At 38.2% G+C, this 15,980-nt stretch overlaps 1 protein-coding gene and 1 long non-coding RNA gene across 2 annotated transcripts; one reads left to right on the top strand and one right to left on the bottom strand.

The window, feature by feature from the left end:
- The first annotated feature begins 2,341 nt into the window (after positions 1-2,341).
- LOC131303347 (protein FAR1-RELATED SEQUENCE 5-like) lies at positions 2,342-5,607 on the top strand. Its single transcript, XM_058330167.1, has 3 exons — positions 2,342-2,495; positions 3,121-5,302; positions 5,394-5,607. The coding sequence occupies exon 2, from the start codon at positions 3,514-3,516 to the stop codon at positions 5,200-5,202; it is 1,689 nt and encodes a 562-aa protein (XP_058186150.1). The 5' UTR covers positions 2,342-2,495; positions 3,121-3,513; the 3' UTR covers positions 5,203-5,302; positions 5,394-5,607.
- Positions 5,608-6,210: 603 nt separating this feature from the next.
- LOC131303346 (uncharacterized) lies at positions 6,211-7,411 on the bottom strand. The gene is made up of 2 exons (XR_009191983.1): positions 7,299-7,411; positions 6,211-6,716 (listed from the first exon to the last, which is right to left on the bottom strand). It is a non-coding gene; the product is annotated as an uncharacterized LOC131303346 (long non-coding RNA).
- Positions 7,412-15,980: the final 8,569 nt, after the last annotated feature.

Here is a 15,980-nt window from a genome sequence, read left to right as displayed (position 1 = left end):
TCTGCTTTATTTAGCTGCATGGTTTGTCCTGGGTGTGCACTGGTCCCTTTTCCAGAGCCCAGAGGGTTGAGAACAAAGACTGAGCAAACAAACAAGTGGAGTACGCCAGTTATTGTGTGGCGTGCGCATGTTCTATCAACATGCAGTGGCTCGGCCAGTGCATGCTGACACAGAATCTGCTCACACCCCCGCAGGGCGGCGTACTTCAAGCTATCCAGTTTGCTTCGTGCTTGTTCTCAATCTATATTTAGTATTGCAATCAAGTCATCCATAAACCATTTTGCCACATAAATCTGCAACTTGTTACAGCTTTAGCTCCCCGTTATCTGTTCCCCCGCCCTAACTGGCTAAAAAGTGATCAAAGGAGAGAAAAATGCAAATGTTTTATTAAAATGCCTAAGTAGAGACCGATCTCCGGATTAGGCGAGAAGGGGTGCCATAAAACCCTTCCCCTCTCGTAACCTGGCTCCCGAACCTCAGATATCGTAGGTGACGACGGACCAGTCTACAAGCCTTTTTCAAAATCAAACAAACGTGGCAAAACGTTTTCGAGTTCGGTCCTTGGGTGCTCTCACCGCTAAAACCCAAATGGCGACTCTGAATCGAAGCGTTTCGCCGCGCTTTTCCGAAAAAGGGCCGCACCCAATTTTTGTAAAAGAAAATTTCCGGAGCGCATGCCCACATGAGGGAGTATCTCCTTGGTGATGCTTCGTGGTTTATTTTCTCGTTGTTTATCTCCTTCGTGCTTTGGCGCAATTTGAACTTTGCTGATTCGACATATTCAATAATTGAAAATTGTAACTATCCAGTAAGAAATGGCGCCAAAGCACGTCCCATAGGTTTCCGTCAAATAAAATGAAAAGTACGAATTTACTGCGCCAAAAAAGAAGTACGACTCAAATAAAATACTTTGAGGTGGTGTTCCAACTAGCCTTCCTTTTTAAAAAGTTCTTTTTTTTCAATTTTCAAACTCAAATATAATGAAAATGAAAAATAATTTTTTGATTTTTCTTGCACCGTATTAAAGATCTCAATGAAATCTATCAAACAAGATCCATATTGGTAAGAAAATTATTTGCATAAACATATGATTTTTAGGCTTGAAATTACCTTCATTTTTCCAAAACCTTCTTTTTTTAGAGTTGGAACACCCCCTGACTCTTTTATTTTAAAAGGGTAAATTGTAATGAAATGGCACTGTCCTCCCATGTTAAGCATGCTATTGGTGTATTATTGCCCCTAAAATAGTGGCAATAATTTGACAAATGATTTTAGATGCTTTCCTTCTTGCTTCCTTTGGATAAGGGTAGGCCTATTAAACAACTGAGCTTGTTTGTGAATTTTTCGACACTCGACTCTATAAAGGCTGGTTTCAATTGAACCTTAGCCTTAATTTTAGCCGTGTTTAATAAATGAGTTAGATCTGCACATGATAGTATTTGGCACGATTAAAATAACGAACTTAGAGTATATGTATATCAAAAGAATTTCATAAATAAACTTGAATATGTATAAAAGTTTATGAATCGTACACGTAGAAATTATATATGTATATAGTGAAAATTTTATACGTAACTTGTTTTTTTTTTGATCCGCAACGTAACTTGTTTGTTGATGAACTTTAGCAAGTACTACTTATAAATTTATATAATGTATACATTTGAAAATTTTACACAAAATAGTAGGGCTGCTCAAAAAATCCAGTGAATCATGAAATCGGTCAGGACTGAACCGATCCGTATCTTTTGAATTTTGTTTATGGATTAATAATCTGGACACGGATTGAAAATTAGAAAATCGTGAGTCGTGAGTCGTGGTTTAGTCCACGGATTTCCATTAAAAAACCGTGGATTAACCGAACCGAACCGAACCGTGAGATATTTATTTTATATATAACATGGCGGTTTCGAAGACACCTAAAAAAACACCTCAAAGTTTTCAATCGAATTTCGATAATTCGAACCACTCAATGTAATTAGAACGTGATTTTAAAGGTACACGCGAGAAATCAGTAAAAAAAAATGATCGGGAGGGGTTTCATCCAAACAGTTTTTATTGAACAGTTCAATAAAAAACTACTCAAATCAAGCCCTTCATAGTAATTTTTTTTGCCAATTTCTCGCGGGTACTTTTAAAATCATGTTTTGAACACATTGAGCAACTCAAATCATCAAATTTTAATTATAAACTATGAGATTGAGATTTAGGATATTTTTTTAATATTTTTTTTAAGTGTTCTCCTAACCAAACAAACACCTAATAAATAACTACAGTATATACGGGACGGTTTTGGATACTCCAAACAAACACCCCATCTCAGCCAAGGGCTGAGATTAAATCCACTCCACCCCTAAAAACGTCTGCCCCCTTCTCCTCCCCTCTCCCGTTCTGCTTCTGCCCGACCCAGCCCCCCACCCCTCCACCTCCCTCCACTCCGACCGACGAGCTCCGACCGACAAGCCCCAGCCGCCGACGACCCTCTCTCTCCGCTCGAGGTAACGCTCTCCCTCCTCCTCCTCCTCCTCTCTATCTCTCTCTCGAGGAAAGGTCGAAGAACTCACGTAAACTAGTCATTAAATGTTGAAAATGGCAAATTAATTGTCACTCATCTGCTAAATTGCCAGTAGTGGGTGATTTGACGACAGTGAGGATAGTTTTTAAGGTATATGTTGTTGGCTAGAAACTCTTATGTTTTGTCAAGCAAAGGCATAACTTTGACAGTGCAAGTTTTTTATTTTTTTGGTAAATAAAATTCAAACTATGAATAACAAGGATGGAATGCTTTTAAAACCATGGAGATTTGCTGTTGATGTATTTTTCTTGTTAAAGAAAAGGCTTTTCTGGTATGTTAACAGACGAATGTATGTGTTTCTACAATTTTTTGCCCCAATGTTGAACTACCTTGTTTCGATTGAGAACTTGTTTCAATTTTTCGCCCCAATGGTAATTATTTATGCTTAATTTCAAAATTATTCATGGATTTGGTCAATGAAATCATAGCTCAGTAGTAGTTTTGCTTGGGAGTAATTTGAAGATAAGTCCTTACTGTGTAGTCTCCATTTGCTCGTTACCCAGCCTGCTTGTAGCATATGGATTTCTTTTCTTTTCTTTTTCTTGCAGGCAACCGAAGGGTCAACAATGGAGATAGTGAATTTAGATGATGTCGAAGTAGATGATATCGAGACTCCAGATAACATTGTGGAAGGGTTAAAAACACAGACAATTGGGATGTATTTTGAGACAATTGAAGAAGCACAGAATTACTATGAACGTTATGGTCGAGAAAATGGGTTTTGGATTCGTACTCAGGCTTCAAGCAAAGGACGAAACTAGTCAAATGAAGTCACTAAGGTGCTATTTGTTTGCGCAAAAGAAAGAAAGTATGTTGCAAAAAATCAGAAGGAGGGTGTCGTGGAGGGGAATGATGAGACAGGTGAAGAGGAGAAAGTGATACCAAAGAAAAGAGTTAGGCGTTCAACCGTTAAATGTGAATGCAAGGCTCATTTGCGGATTATGCATGACAAATGGAATTGCAAATGGAAAGTAACAGGTTTCGGTGAAAATCACAACCACCAACTAGTGACTCCATGTAAGAGGATCAAAATGATGTCAAATCGAAACATGCCCAAAGCAGTTAAGGATTTGACTGAAGCACTTCATAAAGAAAATATAGAAATTTCGAAAGTTCCTTCAATTTTTGGTGGTGAGTACATTGGCTTTGATAATAGGGACTGCTTCAATCACTTGAGGAATGTGAGGCATAGAGACCTAGATTGCGGGGATGCACAATCAGTTCTTAACTACTTTAAGACCAAACAAGCACATAATCCACAATTTTTTTATGCGATTCAATGTGATGAGAGTGGAAGGGCAATTAATTTTTTTTGGGTGGATTCTCTATCTTGCATGGCGTACCAGTATTTTGGAGATGTGGTCACATTTGACACAACATATCGAATAAATAAGTATGATATGCCTTTCGCACCATTTACGGGAGTAAACCATCACATGCAGTCGATACAATATGGATGTGCACTTTTACAAGACGAGACAGAGGTGACGTTTGTATGGTTGTTTCAAACATGGCTTGACGCTATGGGAGGACGTCCTCCAACTTCTATCATCACTAATCAAGACTTGGGAATGAAAGAAGCTATTGCCAAAGTTTTTCCCAACACTCGTCATCATCTATGTCTTTGGCATATTAAGAAGAAATTTATTGAAGAGTTGCCACAAGTGTACTACAAGAGATCGAAATTCAAGAAGGATATGAAAAAATGTATTAAGGGGACATTCAAGAAAGATGATTTTGAAGAGAGATGGATGTTATTGATGAAGGAAACTGGGTTAGAAAGCAACAAATGGCTTCAAGGGTTGTTTGATATTCGTGAATCATGGGTACCCGTTTATAATTGTGGTACATTTTTCGCTGGTATGAATACTACTGAACATAATGAGGGCATCAACTCATTTTTTGATGGTTTTGTAGCTCACACGTCAAATCTCAAAGAAGTTGTGGTGAAGTATGAGAAAGCCTTGAAGATGATTGTGAAAAGGGAAAATAATGAAGATTTTGAGTCCGAACATAAGTTTCGGATTGTTAATGACCATGAATTTTTATTGAAGCATGCGGCAAAAGTATATACTAGAAATGTCTTCAACAAGTTCAAGGATGAATGGAGTAAAGTCTTTTACTACAAAGTTGAAAATGTGAGAAGTGCCAATGGTTTTCAATCTTTCGTAGTGAAGTCAAAAGATGATGAACTTGAAAAGTTCGAGGTGACATTGGATTCGCAAACCTATGAGGGTAAGTGCGAATGCCAACAATTTGAGTTTGTTGGGATATTATGTGCGCACATTTTGAAAGTATTTGTCCGACTAGACATTGATGAAATACCGAAACATTTTATTCTTCCACGATGGAGGCAAAAGGCCAACAAATTTAGGATAATTGATTCCCTAGGATTGGTGCATGACGACGGCAAAGAAGAATCCAAGGCATTAAGACTTGGCCATATGTGTCATAAAGCTACAAAATTGGCTTGTTTGGCCGCCCCATCAAATGAGGCATATACAATTTTTATTGAAGGTATTAATGTTTTATTTGAGAAGATCCAAAAAGTTTCTATGGTGTCTCCAATTGAAGGATGTCAAGGGAAAAGCCGCTACTACATAGTCCGAAAGATTGAAAAGCGGTATTGAGATGTCATTAAATAAGAAGAAAAGAAAGTGTCACATGTGCTTTCAATTTAGACATGATAAGAGAAATTGTCCTTCAAATCCAATGAGTAAACTAGCAAAGGTAACTCTATTACTAATCTTATTCTTCTTATTAACATAGATGTTCTTATTTACTAATTTTATTTTTTTTAATTGTCTATTTTATTCAATAGACTTGGAAGAGGAAGCGAAAGGCTTAGATAGTGACCAAGAGGAATGCTCAGATTGCTCCGAATGATCTTGAAGTATTTTGGCATGTTGGCTTTGTTTCGTAATGTAATATAGTTTTTGTGCTTTCAGTTTGTAATTGAATGTAATGGAATGGACCAGAGTTTTTTTTTATGGATCAGTTTTTGGGATGGAATTTAATGTAAGAAATATTGAATCTTTAAACTTGTATACATAAGAGAGAGAAGATGAATGAGAGAACTTGTTTTTTTTGTGTAGAAAGTTGAGGAAGTTAAAACTGAAATTGCAGATTACACTTGTTTTGTGGGTTATTGTATCAAACTCAAACTATGTACACCAAAGAGTTTTGTTCATAGAATACTTGTTATGTTCATAGAGCGCACAGTTATGTTCATAGAATAATAGCTACTGCTCTTTGATGAGAATGCCTATTTGAGAGCGCGTGCTTGTTTAGTTATTAGTGTGTTAAAGCTTGTGGCAAGTTAGAAAAATCAACATATTTAGTTATTAGTGTCCTTGTGTCGTGTCCGTTCACAAAGGTAGGTTTTGGAAAATTTTCAGCAAAATATCCCCTGTTTTTGTTAGAAAAATCAACATATTTAGTTATTAGTGTCCTTGTGTCGTGTCCGTTCACAAAGGTAGGTTTTGGAAAAATTTCAGCAAAATATCCCCTGTTTTTGGACCTAACCTGACGTCTCGCGTCTCAGTTAGTACAACAAAATAACAACAAATAACAACAGGAACCACATCAGCAAAAATCTGGATCCACAAACACCATTGGAACAGTGACAAGCCAAACAATAATTCAAAAGGGGCATCTATATATTTCACTCATTCATTACTAATGGTAGCATGACACTACTAATGCTAACATCACCTTAAAGTCCATAGAAAAGAGAAGAAACCATACTATTGATACATGGCTTCGGAAAAGAGAAAAAAACTTCCAGTAAACTTCCATTACATAGCTCTAACATAGATACATTATACAGCCATATGATATCTAGACAACAATTGAGATAATTCATTTTCTGTTGATCTCTTATTTGTTACATCCAAGAGTACATTACATAAGCGCACCAGATGGATTGAGATAATTCATTTTTGAAGAGTTGCATGTGCAAATTGTCCTCATATGAATTGATGTCCTCTTTTGCTAGCAGCATCTTCAAACAGCCTCTTCGCTTTTCTTTTTTTTTTAATCCGAACAACTTCTTCGCTTGCTGCAGTTACTTCACCTTCTCTTTACTATTTATTGGCCGTAGTCATGATCTTTGTTGTGCAATGCCACACCCCTCTAAACAGAGCTGCAAATCACTAAAGTTGTCAATAATTGGAGTAAAATGACTATATACCCTCGACTTGATTTTCATGTTATCAGTGACATAATGTGCGAAAGAGAGTTTATGAAAGATATTAAGATGCGTGCATATTCTTCTATTTTTTCTGCCTAGAATAATGACAATAACTTAGGTCTTAGGATAGGGCCATTTCAAAGTAATAACAAGTAGTTTATGCGAATAAATAAGAAATTGCTCCTCACAAAATGTCTATAGGTCGTGGCTGCCATATAAATTCAAAGTAGGGCAGATCTAATTTTCAGAAGAAAAAAAAAGTCTAAGAAAATCAGAAGAACCCCAGAAGGGTTTCCTGCCCCCTTTCTCATTACTCAGCTTTCTTGTACAAGTGATTTTTACAATCAACTCATCTAATTTAGCCAATTAAACTGACCGCAAAAAATTCCCAATTTCGTAGTGTATGACAAACCCTAATTTTTGGGGGTTCCCAAATTTTGGAACCCTAAGATGGAGAATCTAGGGCTCAATGACGAAGAGAGAGAGAGAGAGAGAGAGAGAGAGAGAGAGAGAGAGAATAGGAGGAGGAGAGACCTTGGCAATGGAGCTTCGGTGGTGGGTTCGATTTTCGCAATTTGACCGTGCTTGGACCTTCCCTTCCATTTCTTCAACCTTTCCTTGAGAGAGAGAGAGAGAGAGAGAGAGAGAGAGAGAGAGAGAGAGAGAGAGGTGGATCGTCGGTGGTTGGGGCCCGTCGGTCGGAGTGGACGGGGTGGGGGGCAGGCAGAAGCAGAACGTGAGAGGGGAGGAGAAGGGGGAGCAGACGTTTTTAGGGGTGGAGTGGTTTTAATCTCAGCTCTGTATTGTGTTTATTGTTCATATGGTTAATAATAGCTTAATAGAGTAATAAATGGTGTGCTCCTAGAGGTGTAATATGGGCCGGGTCGGCACGGGCACGGCACGGCACGGCACGTTTGAAGGCGGCACGGCACGGGCACGGGCATGGAATAATCCTGGCACGACACGGGAACGGCACGGTCTTAGTCGGCACGCGGCACGGCACGGGCACGGAAGTGAGCAGGAACGACACGGGCACGGCACGGAAGTTGACTTGGCACGGCACGGCACGACACGGTCTTAGACGAGCACGGCACTGGCACGGCACAGAAGTGGGATGGGGCACGAGTCACGACATGGCACGACACGGTTCTAGCACAGCACGGCACGGCACGGCACGGCACGGGCACGCGACACGGCACGGACACGGAAAGTTGACTTGGCACGGCACGGCACGGCACGAGCACGCGACACGGCACGGGCACGAAAAGTTGACTTGGCACGGCACGGCACGGCACGGCACGGGCACGCGACACGGCACGGGCACGGAAAGTTGACTTGGCACGGCACGGCACGGTCTTAGACAGGCACGGCACGGAAGTGGGATAGGGCACGAGTCACGACACGGCACGACACGGTTCTAGCCAGACACAGGGCACGGCACGGGCACGTGGCACGGTTCGGGCACGGAAGTGAGGGGAAATGACACGGGCATGATACGGAAGTTGGCTTGGCACGGGACGGCACGACACGGTCTTAGACGGGCACGGCACGGAAGTGGGATGGAGCACGAATCACGGCACAGCACGACACGGGCACGGGCACGCAGGGCCGATCTTGAGATTTTCGAGGCATAAAGCGAATTTTAAAAATGAGGCTCTATATTTTTAACAATAAAAATCAATGTATGTCAATATGTGTCTAATATGAGGTTAAGAGATTAAACTTTTAGTTTCATAATTTAACTAAAATAAATTATTAAAACGATTTATACCATTAGAAAAAAAAATGAATCAAACGTATCGGTATCGCTCATACATTGTGTTTTTTTTGTACTAATGAACTTTAATTGTAAGAATGTTATTTTTAATAATAAGAGAATTAATTGTTTTAAACAACTTTTATCAAATTTTGTTGAGTTCGAAGTAAATATTATGCTTTTATATAGTCAAAAGTATTTTTTTTTCCTGTGAACTACATATTAAAAGTTAAAAATTAAATTAAAAAGAAAACTTATCCAAACAATTATATTAATATTATATAATTCTATTTTTAAAAAACGGCCTCTTGTACGCTAGGTCGCTAGCCACATGATTGCAATACAAGTATGACGATCCATACCGTTCATTTCGTTGTTTTTGGTGTTTTAATCGCTCTCGCACATTTTCGGGTCTATCGGGTTTTTGAAACCCTTTTATCGGGACGTAGATTTATTGATAGGGGATTTTTTTTATGTGCGATCGAGTATATAACGATAACCAATTTACTTTATTTTTTGCACAAATGATATAAATAGTCCCACGTAAAAGGTAAACAGTTCTGATTTTCAAAAAACAACTCGGGCGGCCCTAAAGTGGTGCATTATAGGACTTTTACGTCGTTGGAAGCACCGAATGTGTTATGATCACATGGCCTCCGATATCCGATTATCACCTATTTTGGGGAGGATGAAAAATTTGATAAAATCTTAAATCGTAACGGTTTAGATCGAATATTTGAAATAATAAGTCTGCAGCTACCATTTAAATCTATACATCTAACTTATCTAGTTCTAAACCAATGTATTCCGCTATAGTCCAATGTACGCTAGCCACACGATTGCGACACAAGTATGACGATCCATACCGTTCATTTCATTGTTATTGGTGTTTTAATCACTCTCCCAGAAATTCGGGTCTATCGGGTTTTGGAAGCCCTTTCATCGGAACATAGATTCATTAATAGGAATTTTTTGTCATGTGCGATGTAGTATATAACGATAGCCAATTTTCTTCATTTTTTGCATGAATGATATAGTCACTCTCACATAAAAAGTAGACAGTTTGGATTTTCAATAAACAGCTCAAGCGGCCCTTGAGTGATGCATTATAGGACTCTACGAGAATTTTCGATATGTTGGAGCATATGGATTATGGTGTATTGTATGCACATGATCACACACATCATATAAAAGGAATGAGATGCTGCCCTAGCAGACATCTCATTCAGTCATTCTCCGATCTCTCACTCTCTCAGACTCCTCTCAACTCTCAAGTTCTCATCTCAACGTCTCTTTGTCTCTCTCAAGTCTCAAGTCTCAAGACTCTCAACATCTCTCTGTCCTCTCACGAGCAGTGCAGAGCAACGTTCGGATTCTGGAAACACGCCTCCTTATTTCTTTGGATCCATTCACCGAGTGATTCACCTTTCTGGCTCTCTCTGTCTCTCACTCTCTCACTCTCTCAGAGACTCAGACTCACATACACACACTCTCTCTCTGTCTCGCTGCTCACGGACCACGGTCACCTGACAGCTCTCTCTTTCTCTCCGTTTTCGACTTTCTGGCGACACAACTCGCAAATCTCAAAGGGTGAGTCGGTGCGACGGTGACCATCAGTCTCTCAACGTTTGTCACTCCAACTCTCTCATCACCTCAGGCTCAGGTACCGAGCTCACCGACTCACTCCAGTCACCGTATCTCTCTGAGCACAGCTGCACAGGTACCTCTCTCACTTCCCTCTTTAGTCCCCACTTATCTACTGTAGTCTGTAAATAGAGTTTCTGAAAATAGGGTTTTAGCCTGGTTTTTGAAATTAGGGTTTTTGTTAATTGTTACTAATTTCTGAAATTAGGGTTATGAAATTAGGGCTCTTGTTAATTGTTACTAATTTTTGAAATTAGGGTTACGAAATTAGGGCTTTTATTGCTAATTTCTGAAATTAGTAACAAGAAATTAGGGCTTTTCACTTTTGTTACGAATTTCTGAAATTAGGGTTACGAAATTAGGGTTTTTGTTGCTAATTTCTGAAATTAGTAAAAAAAAATTAGGACTTTTCACTTTTTTTACGAAATTAGGGTTTTTGTTTCTAATTTCTGAAATTAGTAACAACAAATTAGGGCTTTTCACTTTTGTTACTAATTTCTGAAATTAGGGTTACGTAATTAGGGTTTTTGTTGCTAATTTCTGAAATTAGTAACAAGAAATTAGGGTTTTTCACTTTTGTTACTACCTTAAGTAATTTCGTATATTAGTATATTTTCGACAAATTTGTCGAAACTGATTTTGTACACACACGGACACGGGACACACCTGCACTAATTTCGTATATTAGTACACACATGCACAGATGCACTGTTGATATTTTGTATATTCTAGAATTGACCAGATCTGATGATTTTGTTATAGATATGCACCGTTGTCTGTTGATACTTCATACTTGATATGGATTAGTTTATTTTTGCATTACTTGAATATTGCATTTGGGGTTACAAAATTAGGGCTTTCGTGTTTCCCAATAACCCCTGTTATATTGTTTTTTTTGTAGATGGATGTTGAAAATGGGGAGGATCGTGACTCCCACTTAGGTTCTGAAGAACTACCACGAAACCCTATTGGACCACAGCGTATGGGTTCTGTAGGTGAGAAGGCTGCTTCAAACATTGTTGGTGGTGGAAGTGGTCCAAGTGGAACAGGCCCTCTAGGTTCCACTGCTACTCCGACAGATTCTACTCATGCAGCTGCAAATTCAGGCCTTAGTGGTTCAAAAAGGTCACGACGCCACTCATGGGTATGGAATCATTTCTCTATAAATGAAAACTTCAAAAATGAAAATGGTGTAGACATAGGAGCTAGGGCTGTATGCCATTATTGTGACATAAATTATAAATGCAAAAGTAATAATGATGTAGGGCCACATGGTAGACATCTAAGAAGTAAACATGCTGATAAAATTGGTGATGCATCTGATAGTAGTAATTTTGTTTATTCAAAGGAAAAAATGAGACATGGACTGGCCCTTTATGTAGCTGCAGCAGAACAACCATTTACTTTTGGTGATGATATTAGATTTGAAAATTTTGTCAAAAATTGTCTGAATCCTTCATTTGCTAAAGTTTCTAGAAATTCAACCCGTAGTGATACGAAGAAAGCTTATAGTGAAGTTAAAAAAGATTTGATTAGTGAACTTGCAATTGTTGGTGCTATAGGTTTTACTTCTGATATGTGGTCTGGTATAAATAATCGTGGTTATATTTGTGTGACTGCTCATTATATAGACTCTAGTTGGACTTTGCAAAAAAAAATTATTGCTTTCCGTTTAGTGGAGTTTCCTCATGATGCTGAACAGATTTATGAAAGTATTATGGGTGTTTTTAGGGATTTTGAAGTTGTTGATAGAGTTTATAGCATTACTTTTGACAACCATAGTGCTAATAGTGCTACACTTCCATTGTTTATAAGAAATTTGATGACTCCTTATTTTGGTGAATTATTGCATTTGCGATGTGTATGTCATGTTATTAATTTAGTTGTGCAAGACGGTTTGAAACATATAGCACCACAGATTAAAAAAATTAGAGATGCTGTGCTTTTTATTGCTACTTCCCCATCTAGGCAACAAGAATTTGATAAATTGTGCACATCACTTTACAATCTTAAACCAAAAAATATGAACTCTGATGTTCAAAATCGTTGGAATTCGACCTACCTTATGTTAAAGTCTTGTCAAAAATATAGTGATGCAATATCTGCTTATGTTAATCAGAGGTATCGACCGTGTCGTGGTAATCCTTTAACTATAGCTGATTGGGAAATTGGTTTTGAGTTCATGAAATTTTTGAAAGTGTTTTATGCTGCTACCGTAGCTTGTTCGGGTGTTCGTTATCCTACTTCTTGTATTGTGCTTCATCATCTTTTCAATATCAGTGTCAATTTTCGTAAACATAGGGAACATCCAAATTTTGCACATGCTTGTATAGATATGGAAGGAAAATTCAGAAAATATTATGAGAAAATGCCACCAATATTTATGTTAGCTGCAGTAATGGACCCTAGGATGAAGTTACAAGGTGTTAGCTTGCTCTTAAGAGAGATTGGTACGAATTTGGGGATTACCGCTTTACCTTCTTCTGCTAATGTGAATGATTTACTGACTATCATGTATGCCAAATATGAATCTAAGTTTCGTTCTAATGCTTCATGTACTGCTGCTCCTTTAACATCTTCTACAAGTACCAATGATGAATTTTGGGATTTTGTTAGTTCAAATTTAGGAATAGGAAGTAGCACTGGAACTTCACGCATTGAACTTGAGAAATATTTAGACCTAGAATCTATTAACGTGAATGACAGGCGTGATTTTGATGTCTTAGCTTGGTGGAAAAAAAATGAAGATAAATATCCTATTCTTTCAATCATGGCACGTGATCTACTAACCCCTCCTGTGTCTACAATGGCATCCGAATCTGCTTTTAGTGCAGGTAAAAGAGTGTTGGATGAGAGGAGGAGCAGACTTGCTCCAGACATTTTGGATTGTCTCATATGTTTGAAAGATTGGGAGGATGCACGCCTTGGAATTCAAAAACGCTCGGCTAAAGATGAATTCAGAGGCTATTTTGCAGATTCTGATATAGACAGTGATTAGGGGGACTTACTGTCATTTGGTTTGAATCTATTATTCATTTTTTCTGTTGGGGTTGTGTCTGTGGCTTATTCTTTTCAGCATTGTGTATGGCTTATTCATTTCAGTAAGTGGGCTGAAGTGGATATTGTGGCAACTTATGAAGGCCTTAAATGGCAACATGATGTTGCCCCCGCTTCAGTTTTTGGCTATGATGTATTTTGTTAACTAACATGCTGAGCCTAAGGCCCTAAGTTATGTTGCATGCCTTGTGGTCTGTTTAGCTTCACTTAACTGAAGTGGATGTTGCCTGCATTCATTGTGGTGTGTGTGGACAGTGTGGCAGTGTGGGGTGTGTGTGTGTGTCTCCTTTTAGTCTGAAATGAATAAGCCACAGACATAACCCCAGTTTTTGGCAAAGCGAAGTGTGATTGTGTTGCAACTTATGAAGGCCTTTAAGGCAACTTAACGTTGCCGCATCCGTTTCAGTTTCTGGCTATGATGATAAAAAAACACTAATGTCTGAGCCGTAGTTGTGTTGTTATGAACTATGAAGTGGTGTTGCAACTTATGAAGGCCATAATGGCAACTTAACGTTGCATCCATTTCACTTTTCTGCTATGATGATAAAAGGAACTAATATCTGAGCAGAATTTAATTTTCTTATTCAATTTCCTTGTTCATTTGGCTTTTATATACCTGTTTTCTGCTGCTGCTGCTGCTGGTTCTTATTTTGTAGGACATTGTAGACCATAGACGCCAAGAACCAAACCACGTGAAGGCTGAAGCAAATTAATACCAACAAAATGTTGAAGGTGGATTTTCTTACTTATTTTTGTATCCATAGTTGTTTTATGATTCCCTCAATTAAAGTAAATGGTGCTTACTGCTTAGTCTGCTTATGTATTGGAAATAGTGCATACAACATATGCAGTTTGATCTGTTTGAATACCAAAAGTAAATATGTGAAATAGTAAGGATTGGAGCATTTTCAATCTCTAGACTCTAGTAGTTTATGTGTTAGTAGCTCGTATTTAGCTTGGTGGATACCTCTAACCTGTTTTTATGCTAACCTGAGGTGTAACGAAGCCAGGCTAAATATTGAGTTATTTTTAGTTAGTATAGTTACTTTTATTTGATTGCATTTCTTAGCTGAGGTGGTGGCATAACCCCTCGCATATTCTGTTTGCTGAGTTGAGGTGGCGGCCTAGCCCCTCCAGCCTGTTAGTTTGTTAGTCTGTTAGCTATTTATTTGATTGCATGTCTTGTGGTCTGTTTAGCTTCACTTAACTGAAGTGGATGATGCCTGCATGCGTTTTGGACAGTGTGGCAGTGTGGGGTGTGTGTGTGTGTCTCCTTTTAGTCTGAAATGAATAAGCCACAGACACAACCCTAGTTTTTGGCAAAGCGAAGTGTGAGTTTTAATAGCATTAGATTACAACACTTTTTTAGGAATGTTGTTGTAGGGCTAAATTTATAGCATTCAGAAAGAGAAAATGAAGGAAACCCCGAGAGGTGTGGACGTGTAAGAGGAGTGGGAAAAGGAGTCGCACAAATAAGATTAGATAAGTGAAGAAACTATTTAGTTCAAGTCTCAAATGGCACATGTGCTTAATGTAATCAACGAGTTAAATAAAAACCATGTAGTTCACTCATTAAATTCATTTAGCATTAAGATGCTACTATTGAAATGTAGTTCACTCATTAAATTCATTTAGCATTAAGATGACGATTCCATTTGCATTCTATTCTCTTTGAATGGTCAGAAAAAGCATTGCAAGAGATTGCCCAAAATATTTCTGCATTCATTCCAATAACCAACAACTACTTTGCCTAGAATTGAACCTTGAGGTTTTTTTTTTTACCATTCAGCTTTCAGCCCTAGTTGAGTTCACACTAAATTTCTGTGGATCATGTGGTTTTTACTTATCAATTCATGAATGACCCTTTTTTCCTCTCAAAAGTATCAGGTAGTTGTCTGTCCTGCGTGTCTCAAATAATTGAAAACCTCTTTCTGTTTGATCATGTGGTTTTTATTAAGTTGAAAACCTCTTTCTGTTTTCTGCTACCGACATTGCTATAGGAAACGGTTATCGTTATGGTTCTCAGAAACTATCAGTAACATGAGTTGGAACTTAGAAAGTACGCTAAAATCAAATCAAATAAACGTACAAGTAGCTACGAATATACAGGCATAGCTAGAGTATGTTCTGAGGGATGAGCCTAATGAACGTACAAGTAGCTACGAATATAAAGGTAGCCACAATAGCATGTTAGATTATGTAGTTTCTTCATTTCCATTGAAGTTTGATGACTGCTGTGTTTGTGAATTTCTTACACTGAGCTCTTCCAAGGTTGTGGGCAAAGCGAATAAAGATTTAAGAACACTAAGTGGTGAAAATAGTCAAGGTAGTGGGGAAAAAAGATTCATGCCAACTTGTTGCCGCAGTTCCAAAAAAAGAAAAAAAGAAAGAAAGAAACTTGTTGCAGCTCAAGTTTTGGGAAGCTTGTACCCATCGTTAGAATTTCAATTATCTCTATTACGATTATTTAGTTGGGGTTTCTTGATTGTGCTCTCTTGGTTTCATATCTGTAGCCCTTTCTCACTAGCTAACTGGTTTTTTGGCTTAATCTTTATATTGTTTTGGTTATGACTTATGATGTTAGTGTTTGCTAAAATTTTAGGGAAATAAGTTGACTATCCTCTCAAAGTGCCCAAAGATGAACGATGAATTTCAAAATACATGAAAAACTTGTTTCTTTGTGTACATATTGTTGAGTTTTATGACAATTGATAACCTCATTACTCTTATGCTTGATCTAGTGGGACTTAACTGTTTGC

The sequence above is a fragment of the Rhododendron vialii genome, chromosome 10a (assembly GCF_030253575.1).
Source record: "Rhododendron vialii isolate Sample 1 chromosome 10a, ASM3025357v1".
In the NCBI taxonomy this organism is placed as follows: Eukaryota; Viridiplantae; Streptophyta; class Magnoliopsida; order Ericales; family Ericaceae; genus Rhododendron; species Rhododendron vialii.
The sequence above is the reverse complement of the archived record's forward strand: the minus strand, read 5'-3'. Positions and strand labels throughout refer to the sequence as shown.